Source organism: Oratosquilla oratoria, chromosome 18 (genome assembly GCF_046742065.1).
Source record: "Oratosquilla oratoria isolate Oo_2021 chromosome 18, ASM4674206v1, whole genome shotgun sequence".
Lineage (NCBI taxonomy): Eukaryota > Metazoa > Arthropoda > Malacostraca > Stomatopoda > Squillidae > Oratosquilla > Oratosquilla oratoria.
This window is the reverse complement of record NC_134794.1, coordinates 64,156,449-64,181,361: the sequence shown is the minus strand read 5'-3', so window position 1 is coordinate 64,181,361 and position 24,913 is coordinate 64,156,449. Positions and strand designations below refer to the sequence as shown.

Genomic DNA, 24,913 nt, shown 5'->3' with positions numbered 1-24,913 from the left:
TGGAGTGCTTACGCGAATGGCCCTAATGAAGGACTCGTGGATCCAGAAGCTACAAAACTACGCCACCACCTTCTCAGTTTTATCCTCAAGAAACAAATCCTCTTCCAAACTGACACCAGCCCAAGTCCATCATTTGGTGCTCCACGTGCATGTTGTCGGGTCATCAAAGTGCCAAGATTTAAACATGGGGAGTAGAGTGCCTCGCACTGTGATGGGGTACTCCATTCCTCAACCATGGGCGCCCCAGAGCTCAACCCTAAGCGGGGGAAGAGCAGTCGCTTCTCAGTGCTCAACCCATGTAAGCAGGCGGAGTTTAAGTGAGGAGGCTACGGTAGGAGGCGCTGAGCAGCTGCTGCCGAAGTCGTTAGCTTTGCCATATGATGCGCTTTGAGGACTGCTGGGGCAGGTAACTAACAGTCATTGCTGGGTATTAGAGAGGAGTGCGGGATTCGAACCCACAATTAAGCGAATGCAAGACCAGAGCACTTTGAGGAGTAAAGATCTTATTAAAATTATATATTTTTTCTGTTTTTGCATCTAATATGGTCTCCTTTTTTTTAGGGTAATCATTTGTTTGTTGTCTTCAACCGGCGCTACTCAGTGCCTCCCGACGTAGACTCATCACCACCACAGACGTTAGTAATGTATCAAAGTCAGAAGCAAAGATATGAAACGAGGAAAATCCCTGAAGATGGTATATCAACCGTTTTCCTAAAGAGACATTTTTACTGCATGGAGCAGACTACAAGAGACCATAAGGCTTACACTACGCAGTTCCATACCCCTTAATACCTGCCCTGCCTACCCATAAAGTTACCTCATCTCTTATAACATTCTTTAACCAATTCGTTAACTTCTGTCAGTAAACCCATTCTTGCCTATTTCCTTAATTAAAACTAAAATTGTTAAATTTAAACCCATTACTGTGAATCCTACCCTGGCGTCTTAATATGATGACCTTTACTCTCTGTAGGGGAAGGTTCAACGCTGTAGATATTGTCCTTCACAAGAATGCCGACCAAAGACGACGGAAGTGAGTTCATACGCCAGGAGGCGCCGAACAGCTGCAACCAATGGAGTCACTTATACCTTATGTCCTTGGACTGTTCGGGGGCGGGTAGCAAACCGTCACTGCTGGGAATCGGAGAGAAGTGCGGGATTCGAACCTACAACTAAGCGAACGCGAGACCATCATGGTTCCGATGACGCCAAGAGCGCACCAGGAAGGTTTTGGCAACTATATAGCGATCGATGATATTGTTCACAAATATATGTAAAAAAAAAAAAAAAAAAAAAAAAAAAAATCCTAGTAAAAATTTAGATGGAAACAACAAAATAAAATAAAATAAAATAGAGAGAGAGAGAGAGAGAGAGAGAGAGAGAGAGAGAGAGAGAGAGAGAGAGAGAGAGGGAGGGGAGAGAGAGAGAGAGAATAGATGACTTTAGAATTGGATACTACATTATGAACTTTTGTCCTGCCTTAACGGTCCACTGCAAGACCGGCCTATCCCCGGAGGGACGGTACAGCCTTTGTGCCTCACCACGGTGGATTATTCCGGCTTGATTGTATATGTATAATATACTGTATATATGATATATATATGTATGTATGTATACACACACACAAACATACATACATATATATATATATATATATATATATATATATATATATATATATATATATATATATATATATATATATATACAAATGTTGGAAGAAAGCAAACACTGGACGTCAGAAGTTTAATCCTGCGTTTCGAACTCTGCCCGGGGTTTGTCTTCAGGGGTAAACCCCAGACAGGGTTCGAAATGGATATATAAACTTCTGATGTCGAGTCCAGTGTTTTTCTTCCAACATGAGTCCTGGGCTCCGTCTCTTCACGAATATATATATATATATATATATATATATATATATATATATATATATATATATATATATATATATATATATACACAGTATATGTATGTATGTAATATATCATAACTGACACCACAGTTGGAAGAGAGAAAGAGTCGAATAAGCCTAATCTATATATTTCGATTGCTAAAATACAATCCTCTTCAGCAGTGCAAAGTGGGAGGAGGATGCTATCTTAAATATCACCTCTAACAAAGGAAAGGGAACTAGGGAAGGAGTAAATATCACTACCCTCACTCTCTAGTGACCTGAGGATGACCAGAGGTCAGGTCAGGAGGAGGGGGAGGAAACCTGTGACAGATGGTCTATTGAAGTGGATTCCATCATTTTCCTTCTAAACGCACAACCAGATTTGTAAACAAGTTGAGATTTGTCCCAATCCAACCGTTGATTTTATTTATTCACGTGTTGGAACACGGCTGAACTTTCTTGGCCATACTCGATTGATCTTTTATGCTCGTTCAACATTGTCCTTAGGTCTCAACCCGTCTGACCGATGTAAGCTAGATTACAATCTTGACACGGAAGGGAGTAAACCTCTGGGATACGATCTTTCAACCTCTGATGAACACTGACCTTTTCAATAATAGTATTCGGATAATTATTAATTAAATTTACCTTACATTTGGGAAGAAATTTGGACAAATGGCTAATGAACTCTGAAAAGGGAATGACAAGGGGATTTTGTAACCCGTTGGGCTTAGTGGATGGGGATTGAAAAGGCTAGTTCTGGCTTGGCTGAGGGTTTTATCCAGGAACCACTTAGGGTAAGCTAACTTTGTTAATTGGGACCTGATGGAAGTTAACTCATGTTCTAAAAATTGTGGGTTACAGATCCTAAAAGCTCAGAGAAATAGACCCGAAGCTACGCTCCATTTAATGTGATCTGGGTGGTGACTAAAAAAGTGAACGTAACTTCCTGAATGGGTGTTCTTTCTAAAAACAGTAAAGGCAAGCCTATTCTCATTCTTCATGATTAAAGTGTCTAAAAAGGGAATTTCACCATCTTTTTCCCCTTCCACTTTTAAATTTATATTGGTAGCTAACTGATTAAGTTTTTGCTAGAAAAACATCAAAGGAACCCCAACTCTAATCCCAAAGGGTGAAAATATCATCAGTATATCTGAAACAAATCATACCTGAGGGTTTTACCGTTGGAAAAAGAACAATCTCAAAGTACTCCATTTAAAGATTGGCCAGAACAGGAGAAAGGTTAGAACCCATGCTACATACAGTATAAACTTTTGCCTAATGAACAAATTTTGAAAGGAAAAAACATTAGTTGAAAGACAAGTGCGAACAAGCGCGATGGTTTCAGAAACCGGAAGGAGGAATTTCGCCTTGGAATGCTTGTAGCTTGGTTTCTAGAAAGGACAAAACATCAACACAAATGTTTGTAAAAAAAAAAAAAATCGAGACTTATTATCCTTGATTTTCTGGAAGAAATCTTCTAAATGTTTTATGTGTCAGTTGGAAAATTTCCCCTACAAAAGGAGATAAACCCGCAAGCCATTTGGAACGTTTGCTAGAGCATGAACCCCTGTTAGAGATGATGGGCCTTAATGGGGTACCTTCTTTATGTAGCTTAGAAAGACCATAAACATAAGGTAACTTAGGGAATGAAAAGTAAAAGTTTAGAGACGTACGTGGACAAAGTCATGGGTCTTCTGAATGATCACAATACCTATTTAAAAAAAAAAAAAAAAAAAAATGGCCGCCGCGGTTCCCGTGCGGTTCAAACCGCCAGTATGAACAGGACTTGAAAAACAGGAAGAGGGCAAGATGGTAAGAGATCGGAGTGGAGTAAAATATATTGTGGAGGAGGTAAAGAAGATATGGAGTTGGACCGGAAAGTAGAAAGGAGGATAGAGGATCTCGCTAACTGGAAGCGAAGACATTGGAATCGTGGAAAAGAGAGACGGAACAAAAGGTGGAGAGATGACAGAGAAGTTTGCAGGAGTGACGTGGCCGAGGTTGGTGTATTCGTCCCTCTCATGGGGGGGGGAGAGGTTATCGTTCAGTAGTGGATTCCGAATGGTTGATTGATATAACGTAAAGATGATTTTAAGGAGAATTAGATAATATAAAGATAACAGGAAAAATTAAATTACATTAAAATAGGAAGAGTCGACTTATTACATACGCCATGTAATTTTATACACCAAGGAACAAACCACAAAAGAAAGATAGAGAGAGAGAGAGAGAGAGAGAGAGAGAGAGAGAGAGAGAGAGAGAGAGAGAGAGAGAGAGAGAGAGAGAGAGAGAGAGAGAGAGAGAGAAAGAGAGAGCGCTCTAACCACCGGGCTATCACAACTCCCTTTTCAGAGAAAGAGAAAACCCGCCTGCGATCGAGTGAGGCGATTCCCCCCAGACACGGAATCGTTCGTTCACAGGGTCATTGACTTTGCACGCAACAAGGCGTCGAAACATACTGGAAAATGGACGAAGACTTCTGGGAGAAATCTTCTCGTTTGGGCTAGCGTTTACCGACCCTATCAGGGCCAAAAGATCGGGGTACCAACATTATATATATATATATAATATATATATACATATATATATACATATATATATATATAATATATATATATAATGTATATTATATATATATATATACATATATATAATGTGTGCGTGTGTACATAAAATAAATTGGTATTAAAGAATGATTGGGATAGCACAAAACACTGGTGGAAATGAGAGGAAGTGCGCACGTTCTCGTGGGTATATATATATATATATATATATATATATATATATATATATATATATATATACATATATATATACATATACATATATATATACATATATATATATATGTGTGTGTGTGTGTGTGTGTGTGTGTGTGTGTGTGTGTGTGTGTGTGTGTGTGTGTGTGTGTGTGTGTGTGTGTGTGTGTAAAAAAAACTATGGTAGGGCAAGCCCTGTCAGTTACGGTAAGCCACTTGGATTTTTTTGGCCGATGTTTGGGTCACCTCACCGCCTGGGCAGGGCTGTTGGAAGCAATGCATGAAACCTGTAGCCAGCCCCGGGAATCGAATTCACGACCACCTGGTCATGAGTTCGACGCGGCATTCACTGGGCTACCGCGCGGCCTATATACATACATACATATATATATATATATATATATATATATATATATATATATATATATATATATATATATACATATATATAAATATATATATATATGGTTGATGATGAAGATGACGGTAGAGGGGGGTTAGGGGAGGGTTTAGGGGGGTTAGGGGGGTTTGGGGAGGGTCTAGGGGGATTAGGGGAGGATCTTGGGAGTTAGGGGCGTTAGGAAATGGATTAGGCGGTTAGGGGAATTAGGGAGGTTAGTAGGGGGGTTTAGTGGGAGGTTTAGGGAGCTATGGCACGGTTTAGGGAGGGTTCAGGGATTTTATGGCATGGTTTAGGGGTTAGGAAAGGGTTTAGGGGGATTAGGGTTTAGGGGGTTAGGTGAGGTTTCAGAGTGTCGTCGATTGTTGTGAGTTTCTTGGTGTCGGTTGGAACCGTTATTTTTCGAATTTTCAAATGTCAAATGACCTTTGCGTCATATTTTGACAACCTAAATGCACTAAAATACATAAATAAAAAATCAATAAGTAAATAAAAAAATTAGAACCGAAACGAATGTTTGGGACATGTTGAAACGGTTGTGGAGAAGTCTATATTACTCGAAGTCTTTTTCTAGGCATTCAAAACAAGTAACATTTGTTAAAAAAAAAAAAAAAAAAAAGAGAGAGAGAAAGAGAGAGAGAGAGAGAGAGAGAGAGAGAGAGAGAGAGAGAGAGAGAGAGAGAGAGAGAGAGAGAGAGAGAGAGAGAGAGGAGAAGGGGAGGGGGCTAATAAATAAACAAACGCAAACAAACAATAAAAAAAAAGAGTCTAATCTTCAGAGAAAACAGTTTAATTACTCCAAAGGTAATTTTTACTAACCACCTTGGGGTCAGAAAATAAAATTACCCCCGTTAATTGTTATATTCCTAAAAAGTGATCATCACTGTACTACACAGCCTCCATATACAGAAGAGAAAGAGGGAGAAAGAGAGAGAGAGAGAGAGAGAGAGAGAGAGAGAGAGAGAGAGAGAGAGAGAGAGAGAGAGAGAGAGAGAGAGAGAGAGAGAGAGAGAGAGAACGCAGGGGCTTTTGTCTTAAATCTAACGCACTAGTTAAGACATTTGTAAATTAACTAGTTGATGACGACACTAGGTAGCACTAAGTCATGCTAAACTATTCACCACAGACACTAACCACAGCCCTGGATCACGTGCTGGGTCCGTGATCGACAGCTCTTCACCCTACCGGAGGAGAGCTCAGAGCTCCTATTGTCCGATATCTGGGTAACGATGTAAGCTTAAGGGGCGCGTACTCGGTACTGAAGCATGGGTGGTTCTAACGCTAACCACTACACTCGTGCCATGTGCCACAAAGCGAGAAGGCTTGGTCGTGCCATCTCCTACGCCCTTTTCTCAAGCGGAATTAACCTTTGTCTACGACTGTGTAAAACGCGCGCACGCGCACTCATATTCATTGGAGAAGGCGGTGAGGGATGGGGGGTTGGTAGGGAAGCTTGTTGGTAGGGTAGTTTAGGTTAGGTTAGGTAGGTAGGGAAGAAGGTATGTAGATGGGTAAATAGTAAGGCAGATAGGTACGTAGGTAGGGAGGGGGAAGGACGGAGGTAAGTAAACAGGTAGAAAGGTATGATGCTTAGTGAATAGGTAAGGAGACATAGGTAAGTAGATAGGTAGGTAGGTAGGTACATAGGCAGGTAGGTAGGTAAGCAGCATATACAGATAGGAAGATAGTAAGGTGGGTTGGTAGGTAGGTAGATAGGTAATCATGTTGTAGATAGTAGGCAGCATATACAAATAGTCAGGAAGGTAGGTAGGTAGGTCAAGTAGGTCGTCAGGTCGGGTGGCAAGCCAGTCAGCAAGCAGGTCGGGAGGGAAGGGGAGATGGAGCGTGGTTAAGGTACCTACCAATCACCAAACAACTGACCCAGGACAAGTAAATAGACAATATATGTACACACACACACACACACACACACACACACACACACACACACACACACACACACACACACACATATATATATATATATATATATATATTATATATATATATATATGTATGTATATATGTATTGGTGTGTTCATTCTTCTTCACAACTCTGTTGGCCTTCCAGACAATCGTCTTTTGACCTTCCGATCCAACTCTGCCCTTCCCTGCCCTTTCCTGAGTCCTTCGGCTTCCTACCTTCCAGCTGCAACTGCTACAAGATGTGCTCAAGGAGCTTCACGTTGCAACATGATCTGCCAAAGGCAGACAGGTAGGCAGGCTGACAGGTAGCTCATCAGACGGGCTGACATTATCAGGCAGACAGACAGATCCTGTCAGCGAGGGAGATAGACAGAAACTGTCATGCACACAGGCAGACGTTGTCAGGCAGGCAGACAGGAGATACTGTCAGACACTGTCAGGCATGCAGACTGATACTGTCAGGCAGACAAACAGATACTGTCAGGCAGGCAGATAGACACTGTCAGGCACAGACAGATACTGTCAAGCACAGACAGATACTGTCAGGCACAGGCAGATACTGTCAGGCAGACTGACAGACACTGTCAGGCACAGGCAGATACTGTTAGGCAGACACAGGTAGTTGAACAGGTGAGTAGACAGGCTGACAGGTAGGTTACCCAGCAGGCTAGGTTGGCAGGCTGGCAGGTAGGCTGGCAGGCAGGCAGGTAGGAAGATACATTGGCAGTTTATTAGCCTAGGCGCAAACTGAGACGCAGGCGACGCAGGCAACGCAGGCAACGCAGGCGACACAGGCGACACAGCACAGAGCAAAGTCAGAGTTCCTGTTGTTGAATTGAAGTACAGTTTGAAGTTTTCTCTCATTTGTGAAGTTTCTAAATGTGCCTACAACCTCAGTATTTCATCTGAGAGAGAAGTTCAAAATGTACTTCCATTCAGCAACAGGAAGTCTGCCTTTAGTCTGTGCTGCGTCGCCTGCGTCGCCTGCGTCACAGTTTGCGCTTATACTTAGACAGGCAAGTAGGCAGACAGGCAGGCAGGCAACCTACATTATAATTCAAATTGACCTTTACACACGAAGGCATAGGTAACCTCCAGGTTGCGCTATCTACGGCCGAAGCTGCAACCTTTGCCTCTTGCTTAAGGATAGCCAATGTCTTGACGACCCCATTCGAGGCCCGAGGTTAGTGTGGCGTGTTGGGCTTCGATCTCGCCTCCGGAGTACAAAGGCCAGCAGTTAAGGTGAAGGCTTCGGCCGAAGGTAACCTCCTAAAATCACCTTTAACTTGGATATCGAACCTGGATAAGCTTCTAGCAAGCACATTATGGGTCTGAATTTGTTTTATTCAGGAGGGAAAGGGGGAGGGGAGAGAATGGAGGAGGAGGGGAGGAGGAGGAGGGGAGGAGGAGAACGGGGAGGAGGAAGAGGAAGAGGTGGGGAGGAGGAGGAAGAGGGGGAGGAGGAGGAAGAGGGGGAGGAGGAGGAAGAGGGGGAGGAGGAGGAGGAAGAGGGGGAGGAGGAAGAGGAAGAGAGGAGGAAGAGGAAGAGAGGAGGAGGAAGAGGGGTAGGAGGAAGAGGAAGGGAGGAGGAGGAAGAGGGGGAGGAGGAAGAGGAAGGGAGGAAGAGGAGGGAGAGGAGGAAGAGGAAGGGAGGAGGAGGATGATATGAGGATGAAGAAGGGAAGAATGAGGAGAGGAAAGAGAAGGAGGAATACGAAGATGAAGAAGAAGAACACAAGTAGAGCAAAGAGGACGAGGAAAAGGAGGACAAGACAGAGGAAGAAGAATAACAGGAGGAGGAGGAGGAGGAGGAGGAGGAGGAGGAGGAGAAGGAGGAGGGGAAGGAAGAGGATAAAGGAGAGGATGAAGAGGATGAAGAAAGGATGAAAAAACATTTGACCAATAACCAGACGCCTAGGCTACTGCCCCTCACCCCCCCCCCAAAAAAAAAGGACCCATAAGACGATGGTTTCCAGTAAATATGATGCAGACGAGGAAGAAGAGAGAAGTAATAGAAGAGGAGGAGGAAGAGGAGGAGGAGGAAGAACAGGGGATGACAATCTGACTCATGATTCCCCTCACCAAAAAAAAAAAAAAAAAGGGGCCTCGTGACCTCCGTGACCCAAGCTCGATGACCCCCGTGACCTCATCTCACCTTGCCCGTCTTAGGTGCTGCAGACGAAGAAGAAGAAGAGGAGGATCCGGCGTGTTGTTGTTTCTTGGGCGAGGCTTTGGAAGTCCCCCCATAGCGATAGCCCCCTCGCCCCCCCTTGGCACAAGGGGGGGTTCGGTTTGGCGTCCTCATCGTTCTCTACCGCCCCATACTCCACCTGCAATGGGGGGGAAAGAAAACGGTAAGCGGGGAGGTACTCTACCCCAAAGGGGTGACTTTAATCTATAACTAAAATACGATTTAACATCTGCAATAACAATAATAATAAAAGCAGATTAATTCAAATCAAACAGAATAAAAAACAAGTACAAAGATAATGACGATAAGGATATATATATATATATATATATATATATATATATATATATATATATATATATATATATGTATATAAACACAATGAAGACAAGTCATCACTAAGTAAATATACACATACATACCTACATATATCCCAAAAGGTTTTTCCACCTACAAGAGGGGTAGCCATACACATACCTATTGTAAATAACAGTTCACCCACACCCAAAAGCAATACAAGCTAACCATATCCTTAAGAACATAAGAACGAAGGAGACTTCAAGAGACCATAAGGCCTACACTAGGCAGTTCCATCCTTACAGGAAGAACAAATGCCTCATCCAAATCTTCCTCGAGGAGGTTAAGGAGGGGGGAGGTTCTGAGTGGGAGCCCGCCATAAAGGGGGAACTGCGTGACGGTGTTCTTGGTAGATCTCGAAGGAAAGGGCATATCAAGAGAACAAATGAATGGCGGTGTAAGCAGTTTATATATATATATATATATATATATATATATATATATATATATATATATATATATATATATAATTTTTATGATCGGCGTGTGTAGGACTCGAACCTACTGCTCAGAAGCCATAAGGCTACTAGGCAGTGTCTCAACCCGCTCGGCTACAGAAGGTACAATAGTCTACATATATATATATATATATATATATATATATATATATATATATATATATATATATATATATATATATATATATATATATATATATGGTTGTGCGCAGTCCTTCCTGCGAATGTAATAAAGTTAATAAAAATAATTTGGCGGCAACCAAAATAAAATATACAAGCAGAATGTCCATCTTTTGGAAAACAAAAGTTACATCAGTCGTAATTGGGATTTAATCCCCGTAGACATTTCAATATATTGCTCACACACACACACACACACACACACACACACACACACACACACACACACACAGTTTTCCATATAGATGTATAAATATGTGGAATATCTTAGGAAATGACATAGCCCAAGACGAAACAATACACGATTGATAATTGGAAATCACAGATACAGGTTAAGTTGGAACCGTACATAAATTCAAATACACACAGATACACATACATAAACACACACACACGATAGGCATTATAACTGGAGACTAAGAGACAGGATAGGAAGGGACCCCACGAGCACTGCTCCTTTCCTGTACACTACAATTAGGTGAGGAGCCTACGCCCAGAGGCGCTGAGTAGCTGCGGCCGAAGCCGTCACCTTTGCCATAGGATGCTCTTTAGGGGCTGCTGGGAAAGGTAACCATAGTCACTTCTGGGAATCAGAGAGGAGTGCGGGATTCGAACCCACAACTAAGCGAATGCGAGACAAGCACGCCTCCGATGAGGCAAGGCCTTCCCACCCTCCATCACTATGTGGAGGAGAGGAGGGAGGGAGGGAGGGAGGGAGGGAGGGGGGCTTATGGGTAGATATAATGTCGTGGTTCTCGCGTTTTCGGCCCACAGAAGGAGGAGGAGGAGGAGGAGGAAGAGGATGAGGAGGAGATGCAGAGGAGGAGATGAAGGTGAAGGAGGAGGAGAGGAGGGGAGATGCAGGAGGAGGCGGAGGAGGAGGAAGAGGAGGGGGATGAGGAGGAGGGGAGGAGATGCAGGAGGAGGAGACGGAGGAGGAGAAAGAGGAAGAGCAGGGTGAGGAGAAGGGGGGAGGAGGAGGAGAATGTGAAGGAGGAGGAGGAGAAGGAGGAGGAGGAGGGGAGGAGAAGGAGATGCAGGAAGTGACGGAGGAGGAAGAGGAGGGGAGGAGGAGGAGGGAGAGGAGGAGGAGGGGGAGGAGGAGGGAGAGGAGGAGGGGGAGGAGGGGGAAGAGGAGGAGGGGGAGGAGGGGGAGGAGGAGGGGGGAGGAGGAGGGAGGAGGAGGAGGGGGAGGAGGAGGAAGAGCGAGTACCTCGTTAGGAGGGCCTCTCCTCCTTAAAATCACCCAAAAGAAAAGAAAAGAAAAAATTATTCTACATAAAATTCCTTTTCTCCGCTAGTGCTCTAGCCTGCCAGCCTGTAATCGCCCTTCTCTCAGTCTATTCGTCTGCCGGCCGGCCTGCCCAACCTGCTTGCTCGCTTGTAAGCTACTCTAATGGCCTGCAATATCGGACTAACCGTCAGCCTACCTGCCAGCCAACCAAACTACCAGTCTGTCTTGTCAATCTGAAATTGATGGTGTATATATATATATATATATATATATATATATATATATATATATATATATATATATGTATAGAAAAATATATATATGTAAATATATATATATATATATATATATATATATATATATATACTGTATATATATCCAACCAAAAGCCTACTGCTTAGATATATCTACTAAAAACAAAACCTAGTCCTTCATATCTATTTGCGTAACCCAAAGCTTATCTATTTTCCGTAGGCAGCCGCCAGCCTTCTGCAATACACTTTGTCCCCTCAAAGCCATTTCTAGTCAAACATAAAACGGTCAAGCGCTCTCTAACTGCAGAAGAAGCGTCGAAGACGTTCCTGTGAGCGGAACATTAAAGGGACGTTTACGTTTATTCGTTGCTGGAGCCAACGCACGCACGCACGCACGCACACACACACAAACACACACGTATATAGCATGTATATGAACTTCGAAGACAAATTTTAGGAATATATTCCCTATCGAAAATCAAACTACCCACATTTTTTTTTTTTTAAGTAAACAGATGTGGTACCCCAAGTCAGTCCACTATGCAGCCAACCGAACACCGCCACGCCGTCCAGTTCCCTTCCAGTTCAGTAAATTCTGTCTCAGTGCGTCGGATTCTGACCTAATCGTAATTGAAAGAGCAACGTGGAGAGAAAGGGCACTTTTCAATTTATCAATTCATTTGTTTATTTCATTTTATCTATTTATTTATCTGTTTATTTTGGAGGTCGAAAAATCATATGTCTGTACGTTAAAAAAAAAAAGTTGGATTTATGAAGAATATTGAAGCCGGTCTAATAGACCAACTGCTCTGAGAAGGGGCGACGATATTATTTGGTGAAGCAAATGTACCTATGTTCCCCACAGATCCCTTAATCTAAAGAGAAACTAGACCCATTCTCTCTAGCAGAAGGCTCCTTAAAAAAGAATAAATAAATAAAATATAGAATAAAATAAAATAAAGCAAAAAATAATAACAGAAATAGATAAATATATAAATAATAATAACAAATAACGATAATAAAAATAATATAGAAAAATAGAAAAGAATAAAACAAAATAACAATAAAATATAGTAGATAACAAAAATAACAATAATTAACAATAAAAAATAAAAACAAATACAATAAAAACTGACACCTTTTTTATCTAGTACACAATGACGTCACCGACATGTGACGTCACACGTCGGTGACCTCCCTCCTCGCCACTCCCCCCCCCTCCTCCATCTCCATCAATGTCAAATATGTCAGCTACCTCCTCCCTCGATATATTTAAAGTCTTCAGAAAGGTCAACAAGCCAAAGTTTGGCTCAGTTGGTAGAGCGCCCGTCTCGTAACCGCGTGGGGATTTCGGCCCGTCTTCGAATCCTGGCCGCGGCGCAGAGGTTAGAAAGGGCTTCATCCACTGTAAGTAAATGCTCCTTTACGCTGCTCAGCTTCTTTCGAGTATCGTTAGTGCAAGAGTGGCCTACCATGGAAAAAAAAAAAATCTATACTCAACTTCAGTTTAATCTAATTTAATTAATTCTATCTGACTTAATTATAAATATATTCTACTTCATTCTAATTCAATTTATCTTCGTATCTTTTTTGCGCCGTTTTGTTTCGTTATTTCATTTAATTTTTTTTTCAATGTCGTTATATGTGGCCGATTGCTATCGATACTACTTGTGAATAAAAAGGCTCGAGATCGATTCCCAACCCTCCTCCGTACCGGGTGGTGCTTTGTGTCTATCTGCCGTCAGGTGATTTTATTCATCTCCGTGAGAGACCAGGAGGAAGTGAAATTGTGTCAATCCTGATATATTAACACACACGTACGCACGCACACATTCACACACACCCACACACACACACACACACACACACACACACACACACACACACACACGGAAGGGATGGACGGGCGGAGTGTGTTTTTCTAGATCTACAAAAAGCATTTGATAATGTACCACACAAAAAGCTATTAAGAAAAATGTAATCATTAGGTGGTACTCAAGGAAAATTATTGGAATGGATGGAAGATTTCTTGACTGGGAGAAAAATGAGGGTAGTAGTTAGAGACAAATACTCGACCTGGGAAGTAATGATAAGTGGAGTTCCACAAGGTTCGGTGTTGGCTCCGATTATGTTTTCCATATATACAAATGATATGGATGAAGGTGTGGAATGTTATATGAACTTCTTTGCAGATGACGTAAAAATATTAAAGAAAGTAAGTACAGAGAAAGATTGTGAATCACTACAGAAAGACTTAGATAAAGTCTGGAAAAGGAGTCAAAAGTGGGAAGTGAGCTTTAACATCAAGAAATGTAGCATAACGAAGTTTGGAAAAAGTAGAAATTGAATATCGAGGAAATACAAAATTGATGCAGAGGAAGTAAAAAAAGTGAGCTCGGAAAGGGACCTAGGAGTAATTAACAGCAAATACATGTCATCAAAACAGTCGGTGAAACTTTCAATTTAAGGTCAATGAAAGTGGCTTTTGACTATTTGGATGAAGAAATTGTTAAGAAAACATTAGTTACACTGATAAGACCAAGACTGGAGTATGTTGCGACACTATGGACACCCAGTGCTAAAAAAAATATAAAGAAATTAGAAAGAATACAAAGAACAACGACAAAGATGGCACCAACACTCCCCAAATTGACACACGAACAAAGATTGTCCAAATTGGAACTACCAACCCTGGAACAAAGAAGAGAAAGAGGAGATCTACTGACTATTTACAGAATTATCAAAGAGATGGAAGTCCTAAATAGAGATGATTTATTAAAGTGGGACAAGAGAAAAACAAGAGGACATGAAAAGAAACTCAAAAAGGATACTTATAGAAGAGATCTGCAAAAGAACAGCTTCCAACACAGAGTGGTGGATATCTGGGATAAATTGGATGAGGCAACAGTGTGTGCAAATACTGTTCAAGAATTTAAGAACAAAATTTATGCTGAGAGATACAAAAGCGGGTCACTACGAGCATAGCTCCCTCCCCGTATAATACAACTAGATAAACTAGGTAAACACACACGCGCACTCACACATACACATTCACACACACACACACTGACCCTCCCCAACCTCCCTAACTCCTCCTCCTCCTCCACATCCTCCATGTCTCGAAGTCAGAGCCCTCCATTCAAGCTCGCACCCTCCACATGACACTTTACAACTCCTCCTTGCCCTCCACTTTCACACCTAATCAATTCTCTTCTTCTTCTTCCTCCTCCTCCTCCTCTTCTTGCTCCTCGCCCTCCTTCCTTTCCTCCCCCGAACTGCCTCCACCTTTCTTTTCCTCCTCCTCCTCCTTGCATCTTCCTTCCCCTCTCTCCCTCCTCGCTCTCATCCTTACTCCACCCCTCCTCCTCTTCCTTCCCTTCTTCCTCCTCCTCGGCATCCTCTTCTTCCTTCGAAGTTGTCTTCCTCTTCTTTTCCCATTCTTCCTCCTCCCTCCATCTTCCTTTCCCTCTTCCCCTCCTCATCTTCCTCATCCTCCATCTCCTCTCCTCCTGCCTCCCCTTCCTTTCTTTTCCTCCTTCCCTCCATCTTCTCTTCCTCCTCTTTCCTCCCTCATCCTTACTCCATTTCTCCTCCTCTTCCCGTTCTTCCTCCTTCCTTCCTTTTCCTCTTTCCCATCCTCTCCTCTTCCATCCACTGTTCTTCCTTGCTTTTACACCTTTTCAATTTTGTCCCCTTCTTCTTCCTCCTCCTCCTCCTCCTCTCATCTGTATTCACGACCTCTTTCCTTGCCTTTCTTCTCTCCGAGTCTTCTTCTTCTTCCTCCTCCCTCCTTCTGTCCTTTATATGCATGGCCATATCTTTCCCTCCCATTCTCTCCGCTATAAAATCCTCCTCCTCCTCCTCTTTCATCTCCTCCTTCTATTTATTCTTCTCTTATTTCTTCCTCTTCCCTCACTCTTCCTCCTCTGCTTTCCCTTTACCGGCTTCATCCTCATTTCCTCCTCCTCCTCCTCCTCCTCCTCCTCCTCTCTCTTCTTTTCTTCATCAACTTCCTTCTATCATCAATTCCTCCTCTTCATCGTAAAAAGTTCCACCACCATACCTCCTCCTCCTCCTAGTCTTCCCTCTTCTCCTCCTCCTCTTCTTACAACTCGTCTTCCATCCTTTCTTCCTACCAGTCTTGAATTTCTTCCTCCTCCTCCTCCTCCCCCTCCTCCTCTTCTTCTTCTTTATCTTCTATACTCTCTCCTCCTCTTCCTTCTACCCGTCTTTTCACTCTTCCTCCTCCTCCTCCTCTTCTTCATTTTCTACATCCTCCTCATTGCCTTCCATCATCTCTTCCCCTATTCGCCTCCTACCTCTTCCTCCTCCTCTTCTTCCCCCTATTCCTCTTCCATCTCCTATTTCTTTTCCTCCTCCTCCTCTTCCTTATCATCCACATCCTCCTCCACGTTTTCGAGCAGCTGCTTCTTCCTCCTCTTCTTCCTCCTATTTCTCTTCAATCTCTTCCTCCTCCTCTTCCTCTTCTAACTCTTCCTTCCTCCTCCTCCTCCTCCTCCTCCAGGTTCTAAGCAGCTAATTCTCCTTCCTTTCTACTCCTCTTCCCTCTCTTCTCCTCTTCCTCCATCTCTTCCTTCCTCCTCCTCCTCCTCCATCTCTTCCTCCATTATCCCTTGTGCCTTTCGCTCGGCCAACCTTCCATCAATTCACTCCACTTGCCTGCCACTCTTCCACCTCCACCTCCTCCTTTCTTCCTCCATTCCTAAGAGCCTTCCTCCTTCTCTTACTCCTCCTCATATTTCTCTATCTCCTCTCACTTCCCTTATGCCTCCTCCTCCTCCTCCTCCTCCTCCTCCTTTTGGTCTTCTTCTCTCTTTTCTTCCTCACAGTCCTTCACCTTTCTTCCTCCTCCTCCTCTCGGTCTTCCTCCCTCTCCTCTTCCTTCTCGTCCTCTCTTCCTCTTCTTCTTCCTTACGGTCTTCCTATCTTTTTCCTTCTTCATATTACTTCTCTTTCTTCTCTTCCTCCTCCTCCTCCTCCTCTCTCTCCTCGTCGTCTTCCTCTTGGTCTTTTTCCTTTTCCTCTCGCTTTCCTGCTTCCTCCCTCGTCCTCCACGTCTTCTTCTTCTTCTTCTTCTTCTTCTTCTTCTTCCTCTTCTCCTTCTTTTTCCTCTTCTTTTTCTTCTTCAACTTCTTCTTCTTCCTCTTCTTCTTCTACTTCTTCTTCTTCTTCATCTTCCTCCTTCCTTCCTCTCTTCTCCTCCTCCTCTCTCTTCTTCTTCTCTCTCTTTCTTCCTTCTCTTCTTCTCTCTTCCTCTTCTTTTCTCTTCTTCCCTCTTTCCTCCTCTCTTTTCTCTCTCTTCTCTCTCCTCTTCTTCTCCCTCCTTCTTCTCTTCTCTCTCTTTCTTTCTCTCCTTCCTCTCCTCTCCTCTTTTTTTTTTCCTCCTTTCCTCCTTTTTTCTTCTCTTCCTCTTCTCCTCTTCTTCTCTTCCTCATTCTTCTTATTCTCTTTTCATTCTCATCATTTCCATTTCCTCCTCCTCTTTTTCCTCCTCCTCCTCCTCCTCCTCCTCCTCCTCCTCCTCCTCCCCCCACCACCAACTTTGCACCCTCCTCCTCCTCTTCCTCCTCCTTCTCCTTTTCCTCCTCCACCACCACCACCAATTTTGCAATCCTATCAACTTGTGAGCAACCTTGATGCAGGCCGCCCACTCACGTTCTGCAGGCCGCCTGGTGTGTAGGTCGTCGCAGAGTGCAGCAAACGATGTAGAGAGGGGAGCAGGGTGAGAGTGAGAGAGAAACCGAAAAGAGAGGGAGAGTGAGAGCAAGGGAGAGAGTGAGAGAAAATGAGAGAGCGAAAGAGAGAGAGAGAGAGAGAGAGAGAGAGAGAGAGAGAGAGAGAGAGAGAGAGAGAGAGAGAGAGAGAGAGAGAGAGAGAATGTTGCGCAGTGAGTGGGTAAGGGAGGGAGAGGAGGGAGAGGGAAGATAAGGTTGCACAGGGTGGGGAGGAGCAGATGAAGGAAGAGGAGGAACAGAAGTAGGAGGGGGAGGAGGAAGAGGAGGACGAGAGAGAGAAGGAGGAACTTGGAGGAAGACGTGGTGGAAGAGGAGGAAGAGGAAGAATAGGAGGAAGAAGAAATGGAGGAGGAGGAGGAGGAGGAAGAAGAAGAAATGGAGGAGGAGATGAGGGAATCGAAGGAGGAGGGGAAAGACCTGAAGAAAGAGGAGGAGGACGAGGAGGAGAAGGGAAAGAGGAGGAGAAAGAAGAAATGGAGGAGATGAAGAAATGGAAGGAGGAGGAAGATGTGGAGGAAGAGGAGTAAGAGGAGGAGGAGAACATAAGAATGAAGGAGACTGCAAGAAACCATGAGGCCTACACTAGGCAGTTCCATGTCCATTACCACATGTCATCCCAATCCATAAAGTTGTCTAACCGCTTCTTAAAACAAATGATAGTTTCAGCGCTCATTAAATGGTTACTAAGTCTATTCCATTCGTTGATCACCCTATTAGTAAACCAATTTTTGCCTATTTCCTTCTTAAATCTAAAATTGTCCAGTTTAAATCCATTACTGCGAGTCCTGTCCTGTTGTCTTAATATGATGACCTTGTTTGTGTCACCCTTGTTAAAACCTTTGATCCACTTAAACACCTCTATTAGATCACCCCGCACTCTGCGTCTTTCCAGAGTGTAAGTTAAAGTGCCTAAGCCTCTCTTCGTAAGGTAAATTTCTGAGCCCATGTATCATTTTGGTCATTCTTCTCTGAACTGATTCTAGTGAACTGATGTCCATTCTATAAGACGGAGATCAAAACTGTGCCGCATAGTCAAGGAGGGGTCTAACGCTAGAGTTTGATAATTACCTCTGCACTTCTATTCGTAACCGTCCTGGCAATGAAACCTAATGCTCCGTTTGCTTTATTCTTGGCGCTAATGCACTGCTTCCTGGATTTAAGGTCAGGACTCACTAGAACTCCCAAGTCTCTCTCGCACTCAGTTTTCTCTTAAAACGTGTTATCTAAGCTATATCTATTTTCGGGGTTGTGTAGCCCAACGTTTAACACGCTGCACTTTGAGATATTGAAGTTTATTTACCATTTCACCGGTCACGTGAACAGTTTGTTAAGATCGTCCTGCAGAATCTCGGCGTCGTCTCCTGACCTAATTTGGCGTCCTATTTTATTGTCGTCTGCAAACTTACTAACATCACTATTAATCCCATTATCCAAGTAGTTTATGTATCTAATGAACAATAAGGGACCCAAAACCGAGCCCTGGGGGACCCCACTAGAAACACCCCCACTTGGATTTTACACCATTTATGGTGACCCGCCGTTTTCTGTAAATGATCCAAGCTCTAATCCATTCTAACACTTTTCCTCCTATGTCATGGGCTTTGATTTTATTTTGTAGTCTCTGGTGGGGCACCTTGTCGAACGCTTTGTCAAGGTAAATAACACCGTAACTATTATTGTTATCTGACGCTTTATATACTTTAGTGTAAAAGGATAGAAGATTAGTCACACATGACTTACCCTTGGAGAATCGATGTTGTGTATCACAAATCAAATTATGTCACTCGGTGTGTTCTTTGAGTCTATTAACCATTATTGATTTAAGCATTTTTCCTAAAACTGATGTCAAACTGATTGGCCTGTAGTTGCATATAGACGATTTATTTCCCTTTTAGAAAACAGGAACAACGTTGGGATGCCTCCAAGCAATAGGCACAAATCCAGTGTCTACCGACTTATTAAATATTTCTGTTAATGGAGGGGATGAAGGAATGGAAGACGGAAGACGTGGAAGAGGAAGAGAAAGAGGAGTAAGAGGAGTAAGTGGAGTAAGAGGAGGTAGAGGGGGAGGACGAGGTGGAGGAAGAGGAAGAGGAGAAGGAGGAAGAAAAGGAAGAGGAGGAGAAGGAAGAGGAAATGAAGGACGAAGAGGAGGAAGAGGAAGGCTATACGTAAAGTGTGAGGGAGAAGTGGAGGGAGAAAAAGGAGGATTACTGGGGAGAAGTGGAGGGGAAAGTGGAGGGAGAAGTGAAGGGGGAAGTGGAGTGAGAAAAGGAGGGTTACTGGGGAAAGTGGAGGGGGAAGTAGAGGGAGAAGTGGAGGGAGAAAAGGAGGATTACTGGGGGAAGTGGAGGAGGAAGTGGAGGGAGAAGTGGAGGTGGAAGTGGAGGGAGAAGTGGAGGGGGAAGTGGAGGTAGCCGTGCCTTGAGGAAAGAGTAAGACGATTAAAGTTAATATGTTGCTGGAAAGACTCGCTGGAGTACGTGTGGGAGGAGTACGAGAATGTGGAGTACGTATGTGTGAGTGCGTATGTGGAGGATTACGTAAGTTGGGGGAGATGTATGTGGAGTATGTATGTGGAGGGAGTAATACGTACGTGTATGAATACGGATATGAGGGGAAACTACTTATGTGGGTATGTGCATTGGGGAGTATGTGGCACAATAACAAGAGTATGAGGCCAGGTCAAGGGGGAGTTGAGACAGATAGAATGGGAGTCACAGGGGAGTGGCGAAAGGGAGTCGAGGAATAGGGTAGTCGGAAATGAAGTTTTTGGAATGCACAAGAAGTCCTTTGGGGGTGTGTGACTCCAAGAGTGGGAGTCAAGAAGTCCTTCGGGGAGTGTGACTCCAAGAGTGGGAGTCAGGTGTGGGAGTACAGGTGACGGATTGAACAGGAGCTGTTAAAGAAGAAATGGGAGTTGAACGTCTATATTTAGGTTTAGGAAGGAAATACACAAGAACTGGTTTACGAATAGAGTAGTTAACGAATGGAATAGACTTAGTAACCAGGTAGTTAGTGAGGGCTGAAACTATCGGTTGTTTTAAGAGAAGGTATGACAACTTTATGGATGGGGATGGCAGATGGTCATGGACATGGAACTGCCTAGTGTAGGCCTTAGGGTCTCTTGCAGTCTTCTCCATTCTTGTGTTTTTATGAATAAAAGGAGAGATGTGAAGCAAAGGGAAGAAAGAAGAGAGAGAGAGAGAGAGAGAGAGAGAGAGAGAGAGAGAGAGAGAGAGAGAGAGAGAGAGAGAGAGAGAGAGAGAGAGAGAGAGAGAGAGAGAGAGAGAGAGAGTGAGACAGAGAGAGAGAGAGAGAGAGAGAGAGAGAGAGAGAGAGAGAGAGAGAGAGAGAGAGAGGGGGGGGGGAAAGAGGTGGGGGAGAGTGGAAGGGGAGGGATATGCAAAATCGACGACTTAAAGCATGAAAGATCCTGTGCATGGGGGGAAGGGGGGAGGAGGGAAGGGGGAAGGGGGGAAGGGGAGAAAAGGTTTGGTCTGAGGGGAGATGTAAGTGAGAGGAAAACGCAGCACAGGATGTGGGGAGAGTAAAAGGGAGAGTGCATGGGTGAGTGAGCGACTGATACGCTGGGGGGAGGGGGGAGGGGGAGAGAGGTCAAGGCTGAAGAGGAGAGGGGGGAGGGAGAGGAGGGGGAGGAGGAAAAGGAGATGTAGAAAGAGGAGATGGAAGAGGGGTGGGGGAAAGAGAAGGACAACGTGGAGGAGGAAGAAGAGGAGGAAAGGGAGGGGGAGGAGGAGGAGAAGGAGGAAGAAAAGGAGGAAAGGGAGGGGGAGGAGGAGAAGGAGGAAGAAAAGGAGGAAGAGGGGGAGGAGAAGAAGGAGGCAGACGGACGAAGAAGAAGAGAAGAAGGAGGAGGAGGACGAGGAGGGAGAGGAGAAGAAGGAGGGAGAGGAGGAGGAAGAGAAGAAGGTGGAGGAGGAAGACGAAGTGGAGAAGAAGGAGAAAGAGAGGAAAGAGGAGGAGGAGGAAAAAGAGAAAAGGAAGGAAGAGAAGGAGGAGGAGGGGAGGAGGGGAGGAGGAGGAGGAGGAGGAGGAGGAGGAGGAGGAGGAGGAAGGAAAAGGAGTCTCAGATGACGCAATCTCGCATACATAACAGTGTCAGTTTCCAACGATGACGTCATTCGTTAAGGGGAGGGGGGGTGGGGGGGCTCCATACATCATCCCTTTAACGCCCTAGAGAGCAGAGACGTATAGACAGTTCTCTCTCTCTCTCTCTCTCTCTCTTTCTCTCTCTATCTCTCTCTCTCTCTATTAGGAACTTCTGTAATTCGGAATTTTCTTTTATTCGAAACATTTTTCTAATACCAGAGACACTCCCTCCTCTTCCTCTTTCTCCTCCTCCTCCCTTCCCCCTCCTCCTACTCCTATTCCTCCTCCTCCTCCTTCTTACCTCCTCCTCTTTCCTTCCTCCTCTATCTCCTTTTTCCTCGTCCTCCTCCCTCCCCTTTCTCCTCTTCCTCTTCCTCTTTCTCCTCCTCCTCCCTTCCCCCTCCTCCTACTCATATTCCTCCTCCTCTTTCGTTCCTCCTTTATATCCTTTTTCCTCCTCCTCCTCCTCCCCCCTCCCCTTTCTCCTCTTCCTATTCATCTTAATCCTGGAGCATATTTCGTTCTGTCTAAGAGCGGACGATTCTAGTCGCCTAATGCCTATTTCTCTTCCTCTTCCTTCTCCTCTTCCTCTTCCTCTTCTGTGTCTCCCTTACTCCCTACTCTTCTTTCTCTGCTCTCCCCCTCCGTCAGTACCTCTTCATATCCTCCCCTCCTCCTCTTCCTCTTCTCCTCCTTCTTCTTCTTCCTCCTCGTCCTCCATTTATTGTCTTTCCCTTTCCTTTCCCTCTTCCATTCCTCCTCCTCTTCCTCCTCTTTCCTTTCCTCTTCTTCCTTTTCCTCTTTCCTACCCGCTGTTCTTACTCCATCTCCCTCTCCTCCTCCTCCTTCCTCCCATTCTCTTCCATTTAAGAACATAAGAATATAAGAATGAAGGAGACTCCAAGAGACCCTAAGGCCTACACTAGGCAGTTCCATGTCCATTACCACCTGTCATCTCAATCGATAAAGTTGTCTAACCGTTTCTTAAAACAACCGATAGTTTCAGCGTTTACTAACTACCTGGTTACTAAGTCTATTCCATTCGTTAACCACCCTATCAGAAAACCAATTCTTGTCTATTTCCTTCTTAAATCTAAAATTGTTCAGTTTAAATCCATTACTGCGAGTCCTGCCCTGTTGTCTTAATATGATGACCTTGTTTGTGTCACCCTTGTTAAAGCCTTTGATCCACTTGAACACCTCTATTAGATCACCCCACTCTCTTCCTCTTCCCAGAGAGTGTAAGTTCAGGTCCTGCCCTGTTGTCTTAATATGATGGCCTTGTTTGTGTCACCCTTGTTAAAGCCTTTGATCCACTTAAACACCTCTATTAGATCACCCCACATTCTACTCCTCTTTAGAGAGTGTAAGTTCAGGTCCTGCCCTGTTGTCTTACTATGATGACCTTGTTTGTGTCACCCTTGTTAAAGCCTTTGATCCATTTAAACACCTCTATTAGATCACCCCACATTCTACTCCTCTTTAGAGAGTGTAAGTTCAGGTCCTGCCCTGTTGTCTTACTATGATGACCTTGGTTGTGTCACCCTTGTTAAAGCCTTTGATCCATTTAAACACCTCTATTAGATCACCCCACATTCTACTTCTCTTTAGAGAATGTTGTGGCGAACAAAGTCCCCCCCTCCCCATGTGCTTCGACGCGATATTTCGGCTTACAGCATCGCCGCTGCAGAAGTGTAAGGGACAGGAAATATATATGTTGTGTAGAAATAGCTGGCCTTTGGCCTTGTATTATATCTGTGTAGGTTAAGTCTATATTAATCCTGTACCACATGCATATATATCCTCATGAAAGCACAACCTAGGACCTGCCGAGCCATGTCTCGGTCAGGATGAGTCGCGTGCTTCTTTAGCGTACGCATGATGTGTATACAAGGACGCCAGGTTTTGGTGTCCAAACCAGTTCTATTCTGACCTTGCCACAAGCGGGTCGCGACTCAGGTCAATTTGAGGTCACTTTTGGTGTTCAAGGCAGGGCGCCGAGCCTTGCCCGCTGACCCAGCCTAGGTCGACACTCGCGCTAACCAGAATAAAGCCACCAAACTCATTCGAGTCTTCTCCACGCCCTCGTTACCTAAGCGCAAGTAACATTCTCCTAATGTTACAGTGTCACCCTTGTTAAAGCCTCTGATCCACTTAAACACCTCTATTAGATCACCCAACACTCTACTCCTCTTTAGAGAGTGGAAGTTAAGGTGCCTAAGCCTCTCCTTCTCTCACTCTTCCATTTCCTCTTGCTTCATCCACTTATCCTCCACTTCCTCCTCCTCCTCCTCATCTTCTCTTCCTCCTCCCTTTCCCATCCCCTTTCCTCCTCTTCCTCCTTCCCATTCCTCCTTCTCCTTTCCTTCCTCTTTCTCCTCCCCTCCCCTTCCCTTCCCCTTCCTCTTCCTCTTCCTTCACCCCTTCTCCTTCCTACCCCCCCCTCTTTCTCCTTCCGTTCCCCTTCTTCCTCCTCACCCTCTCCTTTCTCTTCCTCCTCCCCTTCTCCTTCCTAGTCCTATTCATCTTCTTCCTCCCATTCCTCCTCTTTTTCCTTCTCTTCTCTTTTCTATTCTTCGTCCTCCTCCTCCTCCTCTTCCTCCTCCTCGCCTTCCCATTCCCCTCCCTCCTGTTCTCTTTCTTCCTAATCTTCCTCCTCCTCCTCCTCCTCCTCCTCCTCCTCCTCCTCCTCCTCCTCCTCCTCCTCCTCCTCCTGACATGATCCGTCCATCCGGAGGTTTTGTGTCTTCTTCCACATGCCGCAGTGACCGGGAGGGGGAGGGGGGAGAACATGGGGGAGGGGGGTTAAAACAGGAAAGAGGGGGAGAGAGGGGAGAGGGAGACGGTAGCAGGGGGAGGGGGAGAGATGGGAGAGGGAGAAGGGTTATAAAGTAGAAAAGAGGGGGAGAGGAAGACAGTGGCGGGGGAGGGAGGATAAAGTAAAGAGAGAGGGGGAGAGATGGGAGGGGGAGACGGTGGCGGGGGGGAAGAGGTAGGGGAGAGAGAAGGAGAGGGGGGAAGGGGGAGTGGGCGAAAGAGGGAGAGGGGGGAAGGGGGAAGTGGGAAGAGGGGGAAGGGGGGAGAGGGGGGTTGGATGAGGGGGAGGCGACGAATCTGATCCCGCCCCGCACAGCTCGTCTCTGATTGGTCGTTTCCCATTGTGACGTAATTTGGTGTGATTCGTCACAGCAGGTTAATCCCCTTGAGGTTTTGTATTGGATAAAAAGATGGACTCGTGATCGACAGCTATTATCCTCCCGAATGAGAGTTCTGCGCTCATATACATACAGCTCGATCTACAGGTAATACTGTGAACTTACACACGCGCGCGCGCGCACACACACACACACACACACACACACACACACACACACACACACACTGTACA

At 44.7% G+C, this 24,913-nt stretch overlaps 1 protein-coding gene across 4 annotated transcripts in view; it reads right to left on the bottom strand.

The window, feature by feature from the left end:
* The window catches only part of LOC143035339 (uncharacterized), a 460,728-nt gene that overhangs the window by 47,277 nt on the left and 388,538 nt on the right, over positions 1 to 24,913 (bottom strand). For all 4 annotated transcript variants that reach the window (XM_076202312.1, XM_076202310.1, XM_076202309.1 and 1 more), the window contains one exon: positions 9,138 to 9,312. In XM_076202312.1, coding sequence (XP_076058427.1) covers positions 9,138 to 9,287 — 150 coding nt within the window. In that variant the 5' untranslated portion in view covers positions 9,288 to 9,312. The remainder of the gene's footprint in view (positions 1 to 9,137; positions 9,313 to 24,913) is intronic.